Source organism: Berghia stephanieae, chromosome 3 (genome assembly GCF_034508935.2).
Source record: "Berghia stephanieae isolate SIO BIC M18660-M18661 chromosome 3, UCSD_Bste_1.3, whole genome shotgun sequence".
Taxonomy (NCBI): Eukaryota; Metazoa; Mollusca; class Gastropoda; order Nudibranchia; family Aeolidiidae; genus Berghia; species Berghia stephanieae.
Genome location: NC_088362.1, coordinates 88,793,532 through 88,814,796, shown reverse-complemented (window position 1 = coordinate 88,814,796; position 21,265 = coordinate 88,793,532). Strand labels below are relative to the sequence as shown.

Below are 21,265 nucleotides of genomic sequence, written 5' to 3'. Positions count from 1 at the left end.
ACTCCCGAGATAGAAGAAAGTATCTATATCTTCAAGTTACTGATCTTTTATTTTGATCTGATCCTTTTATTTGACGCATACCTATCCTTAAGACCTTTGAATTTGCAGGCTGAATTTTCAAACCAATGGATTCTAAAAGGCTGTTTATAAAAGTGGGTTTTTTTTGCTAGCATCTGATCCTGGTTGTGAGACAGGAGAACCAGATCATCTGTAAAATCCAGATCACCCAACTGTGTCCAGGGGTCCACTGTATGCCTTTTCTTCGCGTTTTGGAGATTTCCTTCATTAGCTTATCAATGACAAGTATGAACAGAAATGGTGAGAGCAAGCATCCCTGCTTGACACCAGTCTTAATTTCAAAGCTGTCATTAAACTGATCTTCATGTGCAACCCTGCAATTTGTTCCCTCATACATTTTCTTGATGAGGTTTACCAACTTCTCAGGGATTCCATAATATGCTAGAATTTCCCACAATGTTAATACTATCGAAAGCCTTCTTGTAATCCAGAAAGTTGACAATTCCATTGTATAGACTGTTCCACTATGACTCGTAGAGAGGCAGTTTGGTCGGTGGTTGAACAGTTTTTCTAAAAACCTGTCTGTTTAGCATCTGTTGCAGTCTTAATTCTCTCCAGAACAATACGATTGAAAACATTTCCCACGATAGAGAGAAGAGTGGTTCTTCAATAATTATTACAATCACTGAGGTCCCCTTTCTTTGGAAGCTTGATAGAATGTCACTTTTTCCAATCTACTCGGAATATCCCGTGATTACAGATTCTCTCAAACAGTGAGTGAAGGGCCTCGGCATTTCTTTCAGCATCAACTTTTAGAGCCTGCGGTGTAATCTGGTCTGGTCAAGCAGTTTTCCCCCTTTTCATCTTGTTAATGGCACTCACAGTCTTTGTTATCGATTGTGGATCACAGCAGCACATTCCTTGCAGGTAAAATTCTAGGAGATTTGTCTGGTATTGGCCTGTTCAGAAGGCAGTTGAAATGTTCCTTCCATCGCTTAGATTGGGCCTCTATTCCAAAAATAGTTTTCCCATCTTTATCTTTGACTTGTACCTCTGGTTTCCCATATAATATTACATTCGCTTCAGTTGTTAACAACGGCCTGGCTACAGACAGTTTAAAAAATTGGAAGAGTTACTGAAACAAAACTGACACCCATCAGGTATATTGAATTGCATAAAAAGTTCTATAATATGACATGAATATAGTTTTATATAGCCTATTGGGGGAATACATGAAGGATCACGAGGAACATTGTGCCCATCCAGTCCATGAAAATCTCTACAAACATGTTCAAATTTATTTTTTAATAATTCAAATAAGTAATTGAAAAATATTTTGTTCAAACTGTAGCTTGAAAACTCGCATGCAAATCAGCAATTATCTCAAGACAAAGAAAAACATTTACAAACATGAGTAATCTCTCTTTTCCAGCCAAGCGAAACTTTATCCTTATTATTGGGCGTGGTTGTTGCCCTATGTATAAGTATTACCAACATTAGTATAATGTTGACATTCTAATTGCTATGTCTGTTGATATGAACTAATTTTTGTAATTAATCGACGAGAAAGGGGTTAACCCTTTTATTATTTTTATTTTTCTTCTTCTTCTTCTTCTTCTTCTTCTTCTTCTTCTTCTTCTTCTTCTTCTTCTTCTTCTTCTTCTCTCTATTTCTCTCTTTTTAAAAATTCGAGTTTTACATAAACAGTCAAGGAAGTTGTTATTTTTGTATTTTCCAAAACAATTATCTTTTTTCCTCTTTTTACTCTGCCCTATTTTCTGTTCACCTTTCTATAAATAAAGCTGTACATACATCCTTTGAAGTATAAGAGGCAAAATACTCTTTCTGTATGACATTTCATGAAACAACTTCTAAGTTTTGACGTTGGGCTGTATAGCTGTAAAACTAGTAGTAAAGCATAATTAATTGTCCAAACCCCTATAATACCTATGTATAATTTTTGACTTTTATTTTAAAGTGAGATTTATATAAAGTGAATAAATTCGTGACGATAGGACAATAAAGCTGAATGGGCTTTTTGTGTCTAAAACTGAAATCGCTCATGATATCCCCCACGATGAAATATACGAGTATATCGAAAACAATAGTGAAATGCATGAAATTGCATGGCAAACAAAAATATACTGGCATCATTAGAGATGAATTTACTGCTGTATACTGACAAAATACCTTTAAAATTTTGGCCCTTAGTCTTATTTTTCATTAAATATTGATGAATTTAGATGACCCTCAACATGTCAATAATTAATTAGACTGGAGATTCCCCAAAAGTCTCCAGTTTAAAGAAAAAACTTGGACAAGTCCAGTGTGATTTTAATTTAACTATATATGAAGATTTTAAATATCTGGCAAAGTGAGAAAAAAAATGTCTTGTCATTTTACGAATTTTTTTCAGTTTTAGTACGAATTATTTAGATTAAAAGGTCAATAAACTAGAGAAGAAAAGAAGTATTGGATGAAAGTCTTTTTACTAATTTGACATTTCAATCGATGATTTCTATATATATCTTTTAAAAATATATTTTGTCAAAGTACGTGGTGAAGTCCATTGTCTACCATTTAAGGTCAGTTCTTGTTTTTTTTCTTCTTTTCTTGCGCTTTTTTATAGTTTTTACGAATTTTAACCAGTTTAGTGCCGTACTCTGGAAAAACACATATTCAAAAATTTCTCTCTCTCTCTCTCTCTCTCTCTCTCTCTCTCTCTCTCTCTTTTTTTCTTCCTCTCTCTCTCTACATATATATATATATATATATATATATATAGAGAGAGAGAGAGGAGAGAGAGAGAGAGAGAGAGGGAGAGAGAGAGAGAGAGAGAGAGAGAGAGAGAGAGGCAGAAATGAAAGAAAGAAAGATAGAGAGAAAGAAAGAAAGAGAGATAAGAAAGAGAGAGAGAGAAAGAAAGAGAGAGAGAGAAAGAAAGAAGGAGAGAGAGAGAGAGAGAGGGAGAGAGAGAGAGAGAGAGAGAGAGAGAGAGAGAGAGAGCAAGATTACAATATAGAAAGTCAGCATTATGATTATACCAATAAGCAATTTATTAGAAGAAAATTCCAACATTTTGATCCTGGTCTCAAAAGCGTGTAAAATAAAATCTTTTTAAATTTAAAGATAATAATGTGGCTAGTAACACTCGTGATGGTAATGTATATGAGAAAATTATGACAATGACGACAATGATTTATCATGAAAAATAAGCTGGTGAATGAATATTCTTATGTTTTATTTAGGAATTCATCTTGAAAGCAATAGGTAAAAATTGTATAAGGTTTTGTGATTTAAAACAAAAATGGAAATTTTGCAGGTCATTCTTTTGCCTTTAATCAATACGTTGGCAAATAACAACACCTTTGGTTTCAATCATACATAAGTCAAATTGTGAAATTGGTTTAACATTATCTCCGTTAACAAATTATTCCCTCATGATAAAATGAAACGAACACTTTTTAGATATTGACAGTAGCACATATGTCTAAACTGGCCACATCAGAGACAAACCCCAAACAATTTTTTTTTAAACACTTGATGAAAAGTATTATTCTTTTTTTAAATTTCTCTACAAACTCGTAACACGTGACTTAGAACAAAAATACGTCTCATAAACGACCCTGGCCTTAAAGTGATCATCTCTTTTCCCAACAGGATAATGAAACCACATTCCCTTTCGTAATGTATAACTGCGTGTTGGGCATTGTCTTTGTACTCCTGCAGCGAGTGGGAACAGGTCCGGAATTCCAAAAAGGAAGAGTGTACGAGTCGTGTTTTATTATTACACTCCTTATTTTTCGTTTTGCTTTCTAATCGGCTTTATGAGAGTTGCCTGTAATAAGAACGGTACGGGTACAGGATTGCATGCAAGACGAGTTAATACTACGTAATTAAATTAGACTTCTATGTTGCGCTATGTATTTTTCTGTGATGGTGGTGTCTGTTACTGTTTTCCGATTAGCCCTTTCTTGTCCTTTGTTCTTGAGGTTTATAAATTGTGTCCCGCATTGGATAGTCGGTCGAATGTGTAATATTTGTGTCGGAATATGATATGGAGGCATAGCCATATAAATCATTTTTTTTTAAAATGGGTTGCTATTTGATCAATCAAATAAATATTCATAATTAGGCAACCATGAACCACATTATATGCAATGTGAATTACCATCAGAATAAATGCTTAAAATGTGCATACAAATTACATATCATTGTAAAATTATAATGAAAACGGTTGAAGGTTGTGATTTAAAAGAGCAATAGCAAGAGAAAATAAATGTTTAAAAATAGTGGTTAGATTGAAGAGAGTGCTTTTCCTAAAACTATCTCTCTTCGGGCATACTGTTTTATCATGATCAAACCTCCATTTGAAAACAATTTAAGAAAATTCTTGTGTCAATCGATATTCAAAATAAAGTCGATATGTATTTTAATTCATGGAGGGAAAATGCAACGAAATGAATTTAGGAAAAAATAAGACAACAAAACGCTCTTTTGTAAATCTTCGCGTTAACAAAACCCTATTTCAGTTTGACCAATGAACGTTTTGCTTTTTTCGATAATATTATGCGAATCTCGACTGGTTTAAAATGATTAAACTTGAGACTACCTTTAAAATACCTCGATGCCATCTTTACTCCTTGATATTTGGATAACTTCTTTGAGATTCAGGCATGATTAATACCCCCCCCCCCCCATTATTCTAAGAGCTTTTAACAATTTTGATCTATTTATGTACAATTTTCATTTCCTTTTGTCCTCTTTTTGTGGGTCTTTTTTGTTAGTCCAAGTGTTGGCTTTATACTACTATATGGATATAATTGCTTTCGTCATCCTAAACGGTTTTTAAGATGAAAACAATTGATGTAATTGTTACATACCATCCTTTTTGAGATATGTGCTATTTTATAGAGCAACTCGCCGTCAAATGGTAAAAGGATGTAAGCGCCAAAGTAAAATATGTGAGGCTATGTGGTCCAGTGGTATGACACTAACCTTTGGATCGGAAGGTCCTTGGTTCGTGTCACGAGCGGCGCTCAGTTTAGTCCTTTGAAAAGGCTATTTACTCACATTCTCTTATTGTACTCAGGTGTAAAATGAGTACTTGACCATTAACAGCTTTGTCTTTTCCCAGAAAAAAAAATTATAATATCGCCGAACAGGTGAAATGTCTCGTCCTACATGTTAAGTGTTGCTGTTGGCTAGAGACCCATTGTAAAGCGCTTTGAGCACAATTAGTGAATATTGCACTATATACAATCTCAAATTCTTAAACAAAATGAGCTATTTATATTATGATAATCCCCGTTTTGCGGCGCACAATTCTATCTGGGTCATGTAACACTATCAGAAAATCAAAATTTGAAATTGAATCACGAAACAAATCCTTAAAATTCAAATACATATTCGATCATAGTCCGTTTTTATGAATGCGGACTAACGTTTCGTCTCTGACTTTAGTCAAGGACTTGAAAAAATCGGATTTTATGTTAGCTGGCCTAACAAGTCCGAGACTAAAATCACGGCACCTTCGGACTAAGTTTGACCAAGTTTTAGTCAGTAACTAGGATAAGTCAATCATAGCGTCGACAAGATAGCAGCTATTTTTAGATTGAGAGAGCTTCGATTCGGAAGGAAAATAGGTCGGTTACGAATGACAGAGGCAAAAAGTGTCCTGTTGCTATTGACACTGGCATAAAAAAAACTAACATAAGTGCAGAACGTCGAAAGTACACATTTTTGTGAGTTAAAACTACCCCCCCCCCTTCCGAATCTAATCGGGCTCGTGAGTTGCGAGATAATGGAGACTTGAAGTCGAAGAATTCGCTTCAAAGGAAACCCCCCCCCCCCCCCCCCCCCCCCCCCCCCAAAAAAAAAAAAAAAAAAAAAAAAAAAAAAAAAAAAAAAAAAACAAAGGGAAAAAATATAACAACGAAAAAAAAAACTGAAAAAAACAAACGATTAGAAAGTGTAGTGGAAACAAAAGTAATTCTCCTGACATTATAACTGAATGAAATAATGTGATTCATCAGAACACTCTTTCTGTTTTGTGTTTTTTGTTTGTTTGTTTTTTTGTTTTTTTTTGGTTCAATTTGTTCGGGCTTCAATGAAACTTTCATTGGCCTAAATATAGACAGTCGACCATGGACACCATTGTAGTCTGGTCAGTCGACTCTCAATATCACGTGATTTGAGTCATCATGGCAAAGTAAGTTCAAATATGAAACGAAACAATATATGTCTATTCCGGATGTGTTTACTAATTTCCTCTTTGGAAATCTTTTGCGTTGAAAGTATGAAGGCTGGTATCTTACCTGCCATTGTGTGCAAGAAAGCTTGATGTTACCACCACAAAATAACCGAATTAGTCACCGTCCTTACAACGCCCATTTCTATGCAAGAACCTAGCTAGTCAGAGACTAGAAAACGTTCATAAAATCCGAATTTTTCGTCACTTGCTCCGCTCAGACTTAAGACTATCAGGCCATTTACTATACTAGTAAATATCTAAATCTAGTCCACTTACATAAAATTGGGCCAATAGCCAAAAACTAAGCTCCCGGCGCTTTCGCCTTTTTATCATAAGACGGTAGAATTAAAGGATAAGTTCTGTTTTAGTTTGTTTTGAATAAGATCAGATAAGATAAGCATAGGAAATCTGACCAAAATGATTAAAGGCGTTTGGTCAGGGTGTTGTAGTAAAATTGTATCAATATTGTATAGGAGTTTTTATATCATTCAAAGCGATGCTCAATAATAATTATAGCTCATAATTGTTATTTTCATGAGTAATATAAAATCAAACTAAATACATAAATAATTGAATAATTATAATAGATATGGAATGGAGGAAGTTGACACCACACGGATTTTTACTATTGTTTTAGGCCATCAAAATGATGATTAGTTCTCACTAAATCCTTGCTAAAAGACAAAGCATTACAGGTTGTACGTATGCTTACGTGTTGGTTATGATTTTTGTGGCAGAAAGAGTTGGTGAGATTTTATTTAGCCGCGTGACATCAATCGTTCATTTATAAAATAAATAAATAAATAATAAATATGAACATTTATATGGCGCATTTCCATAGATTAATCAAACTCAATGTGCTTCGTAATGTTTTATTTATTGAGCCAGTAGGCCACTTGGAACCATATTTCCCTTTCATACGGGACCAGTATTCTGTTAGGCGTCATTTTTGTATCGACACACTTACAATATCTATCACTTTTTGTAGCCAGGCAATCACTCACACCTAGGTGGAGTGGGATAAAGTGCGTGCAGTGCCTCTTACCCAAGGACACACATCGGGTCCAAAACTTTCACGATCACTCCCAACCATCTGGCCACTGATGACGCTTAACGTTGCTTGAATTTTTGTGACATAACAAGTCACCGTTATGATGAGTCATTGAAACACATTTTTATAATTATACATTGGTAAATTTCGATTGAAACGTTTAATAAGTTAATAAAGATACTCAACACATCATGATCAGGCGAAACATGAACAATTTAGAACAGTAAAATAATGCGGCAAGTAACAAAAAAAATACCTCAACGAGATATGCTTAATATTGAATTACAAGAATTTTTTGTTTGTTGCTTTAGGTCTCTTCCAACACAATTGAGGTTATATGAGAGACCGCTGAAACAAAAAAAACAAGCAATCCAACAAAAATAGTACAAATGTAAATCAAAATCATAACCTAAAGATATCATAAGCTAAATTATAAATAACCAAGAACAAACAGGCAGAAGATTTACAGAAAAAAATATCCCCTGTCAAAAATACAATCACAAACCAAAGAAGCAGGATAGGCTAGTAAAGAGAAGTAGAAACGACATCACTATCGGATCGTACACCCATGCGAACATCATAGGTATATGATTCAAGGGTGATGCTCCCATCCAACCACCCGCAATTATAAAAATGAAATGATTTAAATAGCTTATAGTCACTAATAAAAACAACAATAGCATCAACAACAACAACAATAATAACAAGATGCGTTTCGAACGTTAGCCTTCGTAAGGGATGACAAACAGTAACCAAATTACATAAAGTTTATTAATTACATAAAATTACATAAACATTTATACACTTACACAAAAAACAAAAATAATTTATAGTGGTAGTTTGGAATAAAAAAAGAAGTAGGCAAGAGTTTGTGGTTTTGTGCTGGAACACCAATGTATATAATTAATGGAATGTCTCTATTAAAGAATCATGCCTTTTCTGTCGTATTTTGAAAAAAATAAACATTAAAAAAGTGTGGCTTGGAAACTCGTAACTATAATATATTTCGATCAAAACGACCCAGATAGACGTGTTCTATGTCTTAGATCACCTTGACCTAGATCGATCGATATTTGAAGGACGAGCTTTTTGTCCAAAATTTGCAAAATGTGTTTTTTTATCAGAGCACAGCGGTTTTGTTTTTCAACCTCTCATCCTTCAAATATCGACTGATTTAAATGACTCTCATCTTGGCAAAAACTCTCAAACCCGAGACTTCGGCGAAGTCAAAATGTTTCAAATCTGAAGTTGATGATCGTTTTTTAAATTGATTCATATCTTAAAAAGGTGTTCAGGTCAAAATTGTTTTTTAAATGTTTTTTGAGAGAGTGGAGTTTAGACCGAGAAATTAATCTAGAGAAATTACACTTCTTTCAAACAATGGTACCAACTTCCACCTTTATGTGTTTTTGATAGTAAATTGTATTATTTTCACCAAGAGAGCAAGACCAAATATACGTTGATTTTTTTTTTTTTTTTGCTTCATTGATACCTAACTGGCTCACGGTTGTTATTGCACTTTAAGTTAAAGGGATGAGAATGATTTCATGTTAGACAAAAGCGAAACAGGCTTGCAAATGGTTAATCCAGGTCAAAGGATTGGTTATAAATAATGAAATCGACCCACTAATGCTCTTAAGTTTGCATTTCATTATTACTCCTCTCTAATCTTCAGTAAAATCTCGCAATGCCCCATTTTTAGGGATTAAATATAAACAATTTACGTCAATGCCAATGAATGGCTTGATCCCTTCATAGAGAACTCAAAAGTAATCAAGAGCAATAAAGGCACAATTACTTGCCTGGCGCCACAGTGGGTCATTAGGGCTCTGAGCTAAAAAAAGAATAATCATTAATACATTTAAAATGTAGCCTATGTCTTTTAGTGCCAAATTGGCAGTAGGATAGAGAATATCCCAGGTTTGTAGTGTTAAATGGATAACAACGAATATTTGCTACATGTTGGATATGACGCTGTTCTATCGCAAAGTTATTTCCGGAAGACCTAACAAACTGAGCTACCCATTCACTGCTGATTCGACAGAAGAAAGTATTACAAAATGCCTTTGGTGAAGACAAATCACAGAGGTGTCTAATCGCTGGTTCGAAACCTTGTACATTGTAATCTTAGTCATATCGTAAGTTCAAGACAATCGTTGAAGAACAGCGGCACTCCCGCAAAGGTTTTTAACCAGTAAAATGGGCTTCAGTGGACTATATATGGGACAATAAAATGATTTTATTATATTCCACTGTGCGTGTCTTATACTATGGTAAACGATACAGGACGAGGTAAGTGACTGAATGAGTGATAATGATTGCAAATGAATATCGAGTGCCAGTGGTGTGTGCTTGTGTAAGGAATTTTAACTGACATCGTCACCCACTCTAGCTATAAGCAATGCCCGATACTATAAAACGGCTAATTGCGCATTACGGCCGACTTGATATTTGTGACCTTCCGTCTCAAAACGGTATTATGTCGGGATGATTATTCAGACCCCAGAAGGTGAATTTAGAAATAAAATGATGAGAAATAGGACTTTAGACGTTTTTCCAGTGCAAGAAATAGTATTTATCCTTCACCATAACGTACATAAATAAAACCCGAGTTTTATATTTGCGTCTATGAATTCAATTTTCCTCACCGAGTGCATCCCGATAAAATACGGTGAGACGGTGGATCATATATGAATAGAAATTGGGAACTGTAATCCTACCGAGACGAAAACATTTTCATAAAGCACTGTTAAATGCCTTGAGCATGGTAGACTATGCTTTAAAGAAATAATTTAATAGCAAATTCTCCAATTTGGAATAAAAGGAAAAATAGGACATATCTTTTGCGGAAACACATTGGTTAAAGCATGAACAGACGATAATAATTTCAGATTGAATTCTTTCATCATTATTCTTAGTCTTAATGATGACAGATCGTGTCCCAAGGCAGTCATCTTTTTTTGTATTCAAATATTAGTTGATTTATATGCCTTTAATCTAGTATAGCGAACGAACATCAGAGATCTTGTTTAACTCTCTCTTTACCGACCATTTTCAAGTTTGTTTTTTTACTGAAATGTCATAACGACACAACACAAAATGAATTTTGTCGAGCAAAACAAGATTTACAACACAACATTGAGTTATTGTAAATATATCAAAGATTTCTTTCTTCTTTTCTTTCCATTTGTATAAGATATTTTAATACGAAAAATGTTGGTTGTATCGTAACAAATGTGACGATTTTCAAATAATTGGCAAAAAAAAGGGTTTAATAGCAAAACAAATGTAATGCTTCCTTTCGAAAGTAATTATTTGAATATGATTAAAAAAGATATTTGATCATCTTTTCATAATACAGCTTTTTTGTTGGATGCACCAATTGCTCCACACAATATATATAACAAAATTTGAAGATTTATAATCAATAGATGGAGTTTTATTTTAACTACAATGCTTCATGTTTTGCCCCAGTAGGGCATAATCTAAAATCAAATTTAAGCATCTATATTTTTCTACGGAATTCTACATTTCTACTCATTTCCCTTCAGTATTAGTCGGTGTTTAAAATCATATACTTTAGTACACTTGTTGCATATGGAGTCATTTATGCGAATAGCATTGTATAAGGAAAAATGTAGATCTCGAGATCATTGTAACCCAATTATACTCAATATTACTTAACTTTGACCAAAAATAAAAAGAAGCTACTGCATCATTGATACAAAAATTCCTCGATATCTCGATGTATCGTTTCCGTTTTGATTATTTGTCTCGATATAATCGCATGTCGTATGAGGCGCAAAGACAAAGCTATTTTAATATTACCTTTCACTATGTTAATTAGAGAAAAAATAACAGAAAAAACTCCAAGTTGTTCAAGATTGCATTCATGTAAAATCGGTTCGATAGAATGTGATATTGAAATGCATCAAATCATTTCTATATACCTGTCCCTTGTTCAGCCGTGTGCCAACTTTGTAGACGATAATAAGCGACATGTTTTATATGTTAATATTTTACAGACTTGACAAATTTCAGGTTTAAGACTATAAATTGACACTTTAAGTCATATTGATTCATCAACTCATTGAGTAAAGCTTTTCTGTCAAAATGAAAACAAAACCCCAAAGTGTTTTGTCACCATGCTCTTGATTAAGAGTACATTTGGTGTTAGTCTCATTTTTTGGGATCATTTTTCAATGTTAAAATCAAGTCGACCAATAAAGCCTCGTAATTCCAACACAGCTTCCGGAGTTATTCATATGTTATAATTTATTTGTCTTTTGGTAACATTTGACACGAAAAAAATCCATTTACCTCAGCTTCAGATCTTAAACATAACATTAAAAATATTAGGAGTTCTCCAAATCTTCAATACTACAATCCATCTTTTTGCCATTAGTTGTTTCAATGCCTGTCTTCGTCAGCAACGGCGAGTCATTCCCTTTTGTAGAGCCAGGACACCAAGGTGGGTGTCCGAGGTTGTGAGTCTTAAGGTATTGTTCGTTCTTGAGGGAATGATCGCGGCATGTCATGTTGTAGTAGAAGTCGGCAAAGTTGGTTGCGATGATAGCGATGGGCATGGCAATCAGCAGCAGTCCTGACATTGCACAGAGCGCGCCAACAAAATAGCCACCAGTTGTTGTAGGGTAGAAATCACCATATCTGGGAAATGACGAGATATTTAATATACAACAAATACGATTGGTACAAGAAAAAATTCGAGTAAAATAGGTTCAATGTTCAAGATTCAAGTTTCTTCTTTCCTCGTTAATAACAATAATTATTCTCTGAAGAAAATATATCATCATCATCATTGCCATCATCATCATCATCATCATCATCATCATCATCATCATCATCATCATCATCATCATCATCATCATCATCATCATCAACAACAACAACAACAACAGCATAACATAACATGATATGGATTGATGAGGCATAAAAACTTTCGAAAACCATGTTGCAGAAAAACATTTGTTTCACAAATTCTATGATTACAGTGCGAGAACATTATATATATATATATATATATATATATATATATATATATATATATATATATATATATTGTGGTGTGTGTGTGTGTGTGTGTGTGTGTGTGTGGTAATGAAAAGCAACACACATCACATCATTCATAAAATATCGAGAAAATGCCTTTTTTTATGAATAAAGTTTATTAGTATAATAATAATAATAATAATAATAATAATAATAATAATAATAATAATAATAATATATAATAATAATATAATAAAATAATATAATAATAATAATATATAATATAATAATAATAATAATAATAATAATAATAATAAATAATAATAATAATAATAATAATAATAATAATAATAATAATAATAATTAATAATAATAATAAATAATGTTATTATCATTGAATAAAACGTGGAAGCTCTTGAAAAGAAAATTTCATCTTCCAAGAAAACGGGTTTTGTAAGTGTATAATTGTCCTTTTTTTTTTTTTTTTTTAAAAAAAAGGAAAATTAAACTTTTTCATGTAGTATAAGGTTAATTTAGCGGGTGCCTGCATAATATCAATTTATTTCTTACTGAGTAGTATCTCTTACCCAACTGTTGTAATGGTAACCATAGCCCACCACATGGCATAGGGCACGTGACGGAACATTCCCATATCCCCAGGCAGTTTGTCGAAGGTTTCCACCAGAAACATGGCGGTGCCAAGCATAAGGACAGCAGACCCAACCACGGCGACCAACAGGAGAAGTTCTGCTGTGCTTTCTCTAGCGCTCAGATACATCAGCTGTTTTTTTTATAGAGTTAATTGATATGATAATTAAAAGTAATAACTAAATGAGCGGCTATGAGGTCGAGTGGTACCTCTGCTTAAAGCTTCATTAGCATACATAAGAAAAGAAAAAAACCAAAATAAAAACGACCCCCGCCCCGCAAAAGAAAAGAAAAACAAAACAAAACAAAACAAAACAAACAAAACAGAACAAAATGTTTTCATCGCCCTTTTCATAATCATTTCCCCATGATGCAAGGGGGGGGGGGGGGGGGGGGGGGGAATTCAAAAATGTTTATCGCACCGAAATAAATCGATTCGTTTCAATTATTTATTGCTCTTTGAAACAAAAGGATATCAAGATACCGACTGCACACATATGAAGGTCTGGCATCCGACCCGCTTATGGGCTAGTTTAACATTGTTGTAATGGACAAAATGTTTCCTCATTTTTGATATTTCCATTTTAACAATGACCCCATAAGGAACTAGGTTATCAGACCTGCAAATAAGTTCAAGTCGCTAGATACTATTAGACATTGATGGGATTGTAAAATCATTCTTTTTTTTTCCTTGTATTCAATTATTGCATAATCTATAATAATTCAATATAATTAAATAATAATAATAATAATAATAATAATAATAATAATAATAATAATAATAATAATAATAATAATAATAATAATAATAATAATAATAATAAAGATGATGATTATTAATTTATATAGAGCGCTGTTCCTCTCATGATAAGGAGACTGTGTGCATTATAGCAAAATGCCTTTTAAAAAGAATAATAGGATACTTTAACCACATGTGTAGAAGTGTAATGGAAAATACAACAGACAGCTTAATAAATGACTGAATATCCTTAATTATTAGCTCCAGTAAAGAGGTGTCACCATGTGTTCTTGTTGTGATGGTGACGATGTTTGTCAGATGGAAAAGTCCATATTTTATTGAAAAAAAAACCACCCAAATATCACCAGATCTCTTTTTAAGCTGGACATGATGGCCAATTGATAAATATACCTTGGGGATTTATAAGCTCAATAAGCTTTCTGATATCTTGTATATACCGTTGCAGCATCGGTCATGCACTTGAAAACATTGCTGTTTCTGCCTACGGTTGAAGACATCATCCAGTTTTCTTTTCTGCTGTGAGGTTTTCGGGTTTTAATTCATTTCTTTCGAAAGTCCGGAAAATGTTAAATTTCAGAAGTCCAGGTTTGAAAAACTTAATAATGTTTCTATCTTTTAGCAGGCTTCTCTTGTTCCATAAAGTCGACGAGTGCTGATATTTTTCAAAATGAAGACAATTTATGGTTTGCGTTTAAGTAAAATACTCACTAATTCTGTTCGCCAGATTAATCGTACCAACATACACAACCATGTGTAATCTTAAGCGTTTATAGTCTTATACGAGAGAATTTAATGAGAACTAATCACTCCACTGATGGTCTAAAATCAATAACAAAGAGGTAAATAACGACATTTATTCTGTTCTTGTCTATATATCAATGACTCAAATATCGTACTCGTGTCTATCATCAGATCGCTTACCTTAAATACAAATCAAAGATTTTAAACTTATCTTTGGCATCTACCCGGGGGGGGGGGGGGGCACTGTGACCCGAAAGGTCTTGGGTTCGAGCCTCGCTTCCGGCACTTTCGTTGTTTTCCTTGGGCAAGATTATTAATCCCCAAGTTGCTCACTTTCGACAACAAGGCGACGGCATCTAATGATGTCGTAGCGGAAGGATTTTTTTTTTGGTGGGGGGGGGGGGCATTTAAACACACTTACTTTCATGGCAGGCATGTGCTTGGCAATGTGACACACCCTTAAGACCCGGACAACTACACAACAGCTTAATATGACGTTGATGTGACTTTCAACTTCTCCATAAGAGTCTGGGTTGGCGGCAAAAGCTTCTTCCAACAAGAAATTGAGCCAGGCAACTCCCAAAATTACCATATCCAGGATGTTATGACCTCTTCTGCAATTAAGAGATTTTTACCTATGTAGAAGAACGCTTTGTGTTTAAGGTTGAATGAAGCGGAAAAGGAGGAAGAAGAGGAGGGGGAGGTAGAGGTGAGGAGGAGGAGGAAGGAGAAGAAGAAGTGGGGTGGGGGAGAGAAAAAGGGGTATAGAAATGAGGTAAGAAAATGGAGGAGTGAATGAGAGAGAGAGAGAGAGAGAGAGAGAGAGAGAGAGAGACAGATGGGGGGGGGGAGATAGTGAGAGAAATAGAGAGATAGAGGGGGGGGTGGTGGTGGTGGAAGGGAGAAAGAAAGATAGAAATAGATATATAGATAGATAGATAAGTAGGAGAGAGGTAGAGCAATATAGGAAGAGAGAGAGAGAGAGAGAGAGAGAGAGTGTGTGTGTGTGTATGAGAGAGAAAGAGAGAGAGAAAGAAAGAGAAAGAGAGAGAGAGAGAAAGAGAGAGAGAGAGAGAGAGAGAGAGAGAGAGAGAGAGAGAGAGAGAGAGAGAGAGAGAGAGAGAGAAGATGTCCACCTACTTCAGAAATGAACTTTTGCTGGGGCAGGTAACAAGGCGCACCAAAAACTCAACGGTGAAGAAAACATCAATCATAATGTTGGTGATACCTATCGTCTCTATCTGGGCAGTAAAGGACATCATGCGAATCAAAGAAACACTCTTGTTTGCTGTGATATAAGATGTAGAAACATTAGTGCGTTTATTTTAAGAACTGCAGAAATATAATTTAAATTCAGTTTCGGTGCCTGAAACAATAACGTGAAGGGTTGTGTTAGGACTACCAAAAAAATAAAACAAACAAACCTACATTGAACTCCAATGATGATAAATAGTATCTTCTTTTAAAGGTACAAGAAAGAAGCGTTTTAAACTTGAAATAGTGTAGGTACTTATTGTTTTAGAATCAAAACATCAGACCGAATTTAACTTTATAAATGCCATGACGTACTAAGGCTTCATTTTTTCCTGGTCTTGCTGAAATCTCCACCTGGTCCTGTCAGCAGCTATTCTTGGGGCCATCTCGAGGGACAGACCTCTCTGTTTTAGGTCCCTCTCTAAGGTACGTCTCCGTGTCTCCTTGGGGCGGTCTGTCTTCCTCTTTCCTTGGGGTTTCCATCGCAGAGCCTTTCTTATCAGTGTTTCATCAGGTCTGCGACAGACATGCCCAAACTATTGCTATCTTCTCCTATTAATGAGACTCTCCAGAGACTCCACTTCAGCTCTCGCTCACTGCCTATCGCCAAGTACTTATTCACACGTATCATTGTCACTCACTCTACTTAAAACTGCTTGAGAGAGAGAGAGAGAGAGAGAGAGAGAGAGAGAGAGGGAGAGAGAGAGGGAGAGAGAGGGTATTGTACTACTCATGTACACAAATATTTGAATAATGACCAAACTACATGTTCACATGGTCCTGTCACGTTTAGAAACCAACAGGATTAAATTCTGAAAGGTTGAGAGGAATTCCCACGTTCTTCACACTATTAATCCATTCCTACTAATAACAGATATGTTTCAAATGAGCAAGAAAGTCCAAACAACAGATTCAAAAAAAAAAAAAACATACAATACATCATTACATGGAAAATCATCTCCAGAGCACAGTCGTACTCCCCCTCTTCTCTGCTTGGAAGAAAAATTCTACATCATCACAAAACTGAAAAAAGGAAAATTCAATAGAAGACACAAACTAACATCTCCATGCAGGCATAGAAACAAACACATTTTATGTAATTACGAACCACCATAAACGCGATGCCGAAATAGTACGATAAACAACAACCTATTTCACTTTCACTTCTGATGAGAGCGAATGCTCGAAATAATAGTATAACAACAAGATATGAAGTGAATAGAAATGTGCCAGAAGACAATAGAGAATAAAAATTTTTCGCGGCGGTGGTGGGGTTTGAACCTGCGACCTTATTGCTACGACAACTCCGCCTGGCAGGTGAGAGCGTGGCTCTACCGTGTGAGCTATCCACGAACACAAAAAATATTCGTTTCAAACCCAAAGTCATTACTAGATCCCTCTCTCACCCACTTCTTGAGACCGCCGATTCGTTCGTACACCACCATCGCGAATAATTTTGACCAGCAGTTAAGCTTAATAGCCAATATTCTCAACACAAACATATAACATAGAAACGATTGAGACATTGAGTATGCTCCGGTGTATGGGGTGAATTTTTAGGCACTTATGTTGGTAACAACAAGATATGAAGTGAATAGAAAAGTGCCAGAAGACAATAGAGAATAAAAATTTTTCGCGGCGGTGGTGGGGTTTGAACCTGCGACCTTATTGGTACGACAACTCCGCCTGGCAGGTGAGAGCGTGGCTCTACCGTGTGAGCTATCCACGAACACAAAAAATATTCGTTTCAAACCCAAAGTCATTACTAGATCCCTCTCTCACCCACTTCTTGAGACCGCCGATTCGTTTTTATTCTCTATTGTCTTCTGGCACTTTTCTATTCACTTCATATCTTGTTGTTACCAACATAAGTGCCTGCTCCACTCACTTTTCTGAATTAAAAATTCACCCATACACGGAGCATACTCAATGTCTCAATCGTTTCTATGTTATATGTTTGTGTTGAGATATTGGCTATTAAGCTTAACTGCTGGTCAAAATTATTCGCGATGGTGGTGTACGAACGAATCGGCGGTCTCAAGAAGTGGGTGAGAGAGGGATCTAGTAATGACTTTTGGTTTGAAACGAATATTTTTTGTGTTCGTGGATAGCTCACACGGTAGAGCCACGCTCTCACCTGCCAGGCGGAGTTGTCGTACCAATAAGGTCGCAGGTTCAAACCCACCACCGCCGCGAAAAATTTTTATTCTCTATTGTCTTCTGGCACTTTTCTATTCACTTCATATCTTGTTGTTACCAACATAAGTGCCTGCTCCACTCACTTTTCTGAATTAAAAATTCACCCCATACACCGGAGCATACTCAATGTCTCAATCGTTTCTATGTTATATGTTTGTGTTGAGAATATTGGCTATTAAGCTTAACTGCTGGTCAAAATTATTCGCGATGGTGGTGTACGAACGAATCGGCGGTCTCAAGAAGTGGGTGAGAGAGGGATCTAGTAATGACTTTGGGTTTGAAACGAATATTTTTTGTGTTCGTGGATAGCTCACACGGTAGAGCCACGCTCTCACCTGCCAGGCGGAGTTGTCGTACCAATAAGGTCGCAGGTTCAAACCCCACCACCGCCGCGAAAATTTTTATTCTCTATTGTCTTCTGGCATTTTTCTATTCACTTCATATCTTGTTGTTACCAACATAAGTGCCTGCTCCACTCACTTTTCTGAATTAAAAATTCACCCCATACACCGGAGCATACTCAATGTCTCAATCGTTTCTATGTTATATGTTTGTGTTGAGAATATTGGCTATTAAGCTTAACTGCTGGTCAAAATTATTCGCGATGGTGGTGTACGAACGAATCGGCGGTCTCAAGAAGTGGGTGAGAGAGGGATCTAGTAATGACTTTGGGTTTGAAACGAATATTTTTTGTGTTCGTGGATAGCTCACACGGTAGAGCCACGCTCTCACCTGCCAGGCGGAGTTGTCGTACCAATAAGGTCGCAGGTTCAAACCCCACCACCGCCGCGAAAATTTTTTATTCTCTATTGTCTTCTGGCACTTTTCTATTCACTTCATATCTTGTTGTTACCAACATAAGTGCCTGCTCCACTCACTTTTCTAAATAATAGTATAAACCCTTTTATCAAAGAGTTGAGCACTATTATTTCATTGTTTTTATAATTTATAGATAGATAGATAGATAGATAGATAGATAGATAGATAGATAGATAGATAGATAGATAGATATGGTTGAAGGGAGTTAAATAAATAAATAAATAAATAAATAGATTGATTGATTGATTGATAGATAGATAGAATGATAGATAGATGGATAGATAAATCAGAGAGACAGATAGAAAGATAGATAGATATATAGATAGATGGATGGATGGACAGACAGACAGATAGATAGATAGATAGATAGATAGATAGATAGATAGATAGATAGATCCTAATAAACAAGTCTCCCTCTCCCTCTCTCTCTCTCTCTCTCTCTCTCTCTCTCTCTCTCTCGTCTATTTGTCGGTGTATTCTTATTTCTATCGCTCTCATTGTTATTAAAATAAACCCGATCAATTGAGCTGGACCTAAAATGTACATAATAAAAGTACAGTAAAGTGTTTCCAATTTAGTTTGAAATCGTAAACTTGGCCTTTAAATTTTTTTTTTAATGAACAATAAAAATATTTAAAAAATATAAAAAAATATTTAAATATATATACACATATATATATATATGTTAAAAATATTTAAAAATATATTTAAACAATTTTTAAAAATAAATAAAAAAGACAAAATCACACAGTTTCCCTGGTTGCATAACAAAATATGGCGGTCCTCGACCTCTCACTAGCTACTTTGATGACGTATCAACCCCTTTTGTCAGGTTTGTCCCTCTCTCACGCATTACATCGCCCTGTCCTTTTTGAACGAGCACTTATGGTCAAGAAACTATCTTCATCAAGACTAACTGGTGGGGAATAAGTATCTGTTTGTAGTTGCACTTCAAGTAAAAAAATAACTCTATCTCTCTCTCTCTCTCTGTCTCTGCCTCTCTCTATATCTCTCTCTCTCTCTCTCTCTCTCTCTCTGCGTCTATCTTTCTCTCTGTGTATGTGGGTGCGCGAGCGCGGTGCGCGTGTATGTGTATGTGTTTGAATTTACAAATTACTCACAGTTCATAATGTCTTCCCGAATGTCTTTAAATGACGGATGAATTCGCCTGCTGGTGGGCAATGAGCCGAGACTGAAGACTAGCATGGAGATGAAGATAAACATAAAGTAGATGGCACACCAAATCTGTAAAAAAATGCAATAAATTTATTTAGAAGATGTAAAAACAAAAATCAAAAACAATAAAAATATTTTTTTTAAAAACCCCCAAAAAACTCGAGCATTTATATAGCGCAATATTTACTACACATGCTCAAAGTGCTTTACAAAGGTTCAATGGCCAATAGAAACGTGTAAAACGAGACATGAACAACTAGGCTAGATAATTGTTTTGTGTGTACATGTGAACAATTATGGAGCATGCTCAAAAGTAAGATAAACATTCTTATGAAACGGGGCCAGAAAAAGAAAGATACGAAAAAAAACAAAAATCATCCCTAAAAAGAAACGAGTTCGGATCGTCATCGGGAGCCTATTGATCTTGACATAATATGAGATATTCCCACGGTCGTTTGATTTTGCAGATTAAAAATAAAATAACGCCCTTTTTCAAAGCTGCACAATTAGATCCCGTCGCCTAGTCATTCCATGAAGGAATATAGATAATCCACCAAGCAGGTTGTCTGATGTCAACAGGAATCAGCCATGTTGTCCAAAGTGAGCAAAGTGGGGTTTGATGATCTTGCCCAAGGAAAAAAAACGAAATTGTCTGAAGCGGGGCTTGAACCCGGGACCTTCCGGATCACAGTGCAGTACGTTAACCACTCGGCCACTGCGTACTCCAAAGGAAAAATTATCTTAATACCAAGATATCTGATGAGGTTAATATTAAATTGTGATTTAAGGTATAGTGATATCATCAAGATGTCTGCTGTCTTGTGGCTAAATAAAACATGTTTATGCCTATTTATTACAGACATTCGTATGTAGTTTTAATATTAAAGATTAAACATAAAAACATGACATATTAAATGAATTTGTAATTCCCGAGAGGCGGTTCTTATTAACTTGCAGTGCTTTGTCATTTGTGTAAATCTCTTAGTTTTTTCCAATGGAAATGTTGCTGCTCGAAGCTCAAAGAAATCCATAACTGCGAAATTGAATATTATATCATTCGTCTGCAGTGTTTCATTCATCCTGTTTTGTTGATAAAGGGGAAACCCGAAACGTCCACAGTATCTGTTTTCGTTTATTAAATTGAAGCTTACCTTCAATTTCACATTGTTATTTAGTATTTGCAATCGATTGGCATTTCTTTACTAAGATACGATCACTCTCCTGAAATCAAATCAAAACTATGGAAGACAATAAAACCAGGATTACATTTCGGTGCGAAAAAAATGTAATAGAGTTTGTATATAAAACATTGAACAACTCGCCAATACGCGGAAGA

The 21,265-nt window shown here is 35.2% G+C and overlaps 1 protein-coding gene across 3 annotated transcripts in view; it reads right to left on the bottom strand.

Moving 5' to 3' along the window:
- Window positions 1-8,785: 8,785 nt before the first annotated feature.
- The window catches only part of LOC144968764 (voltage-gated potassium channel KCNC1-like), a 70,812-nt gene continuing 58,332 nt past the window's right edge, over window positions 8,786-21,265 (bottom strand). For all 3 annotated transcript variants that reach the window (XM_078907418.1, XM_078907419.1, XM_078907420.1), the window contains exons 4-8: window positions 19,875-19,998; window positions 15,622-15,769; window positions 14,903-15,095; window positions 12,920-13,113; window positions 8,786-11,990 (exon numbers count right to left, since the gene is read on the bottom strand). In XM_078907418.1, the coding sequence (XP_078763544.1) occupies window positions 11,678-11,990; window positions 12,920-13,113; window positions 14,903-15,095; window positions 15,622-15,769; window positions 19,875-19,998 (972 nt within the window). In that variant the 3' untranslated portion in view covers window positions 8,786-11,677. The remainder of the gene's footprint in view (window positions 11,991-12,919; window positions 13,114-14,902; window positions 15,096-15,621; window positions 15,770-19,874; window positions 19,999-21,265) is intronic.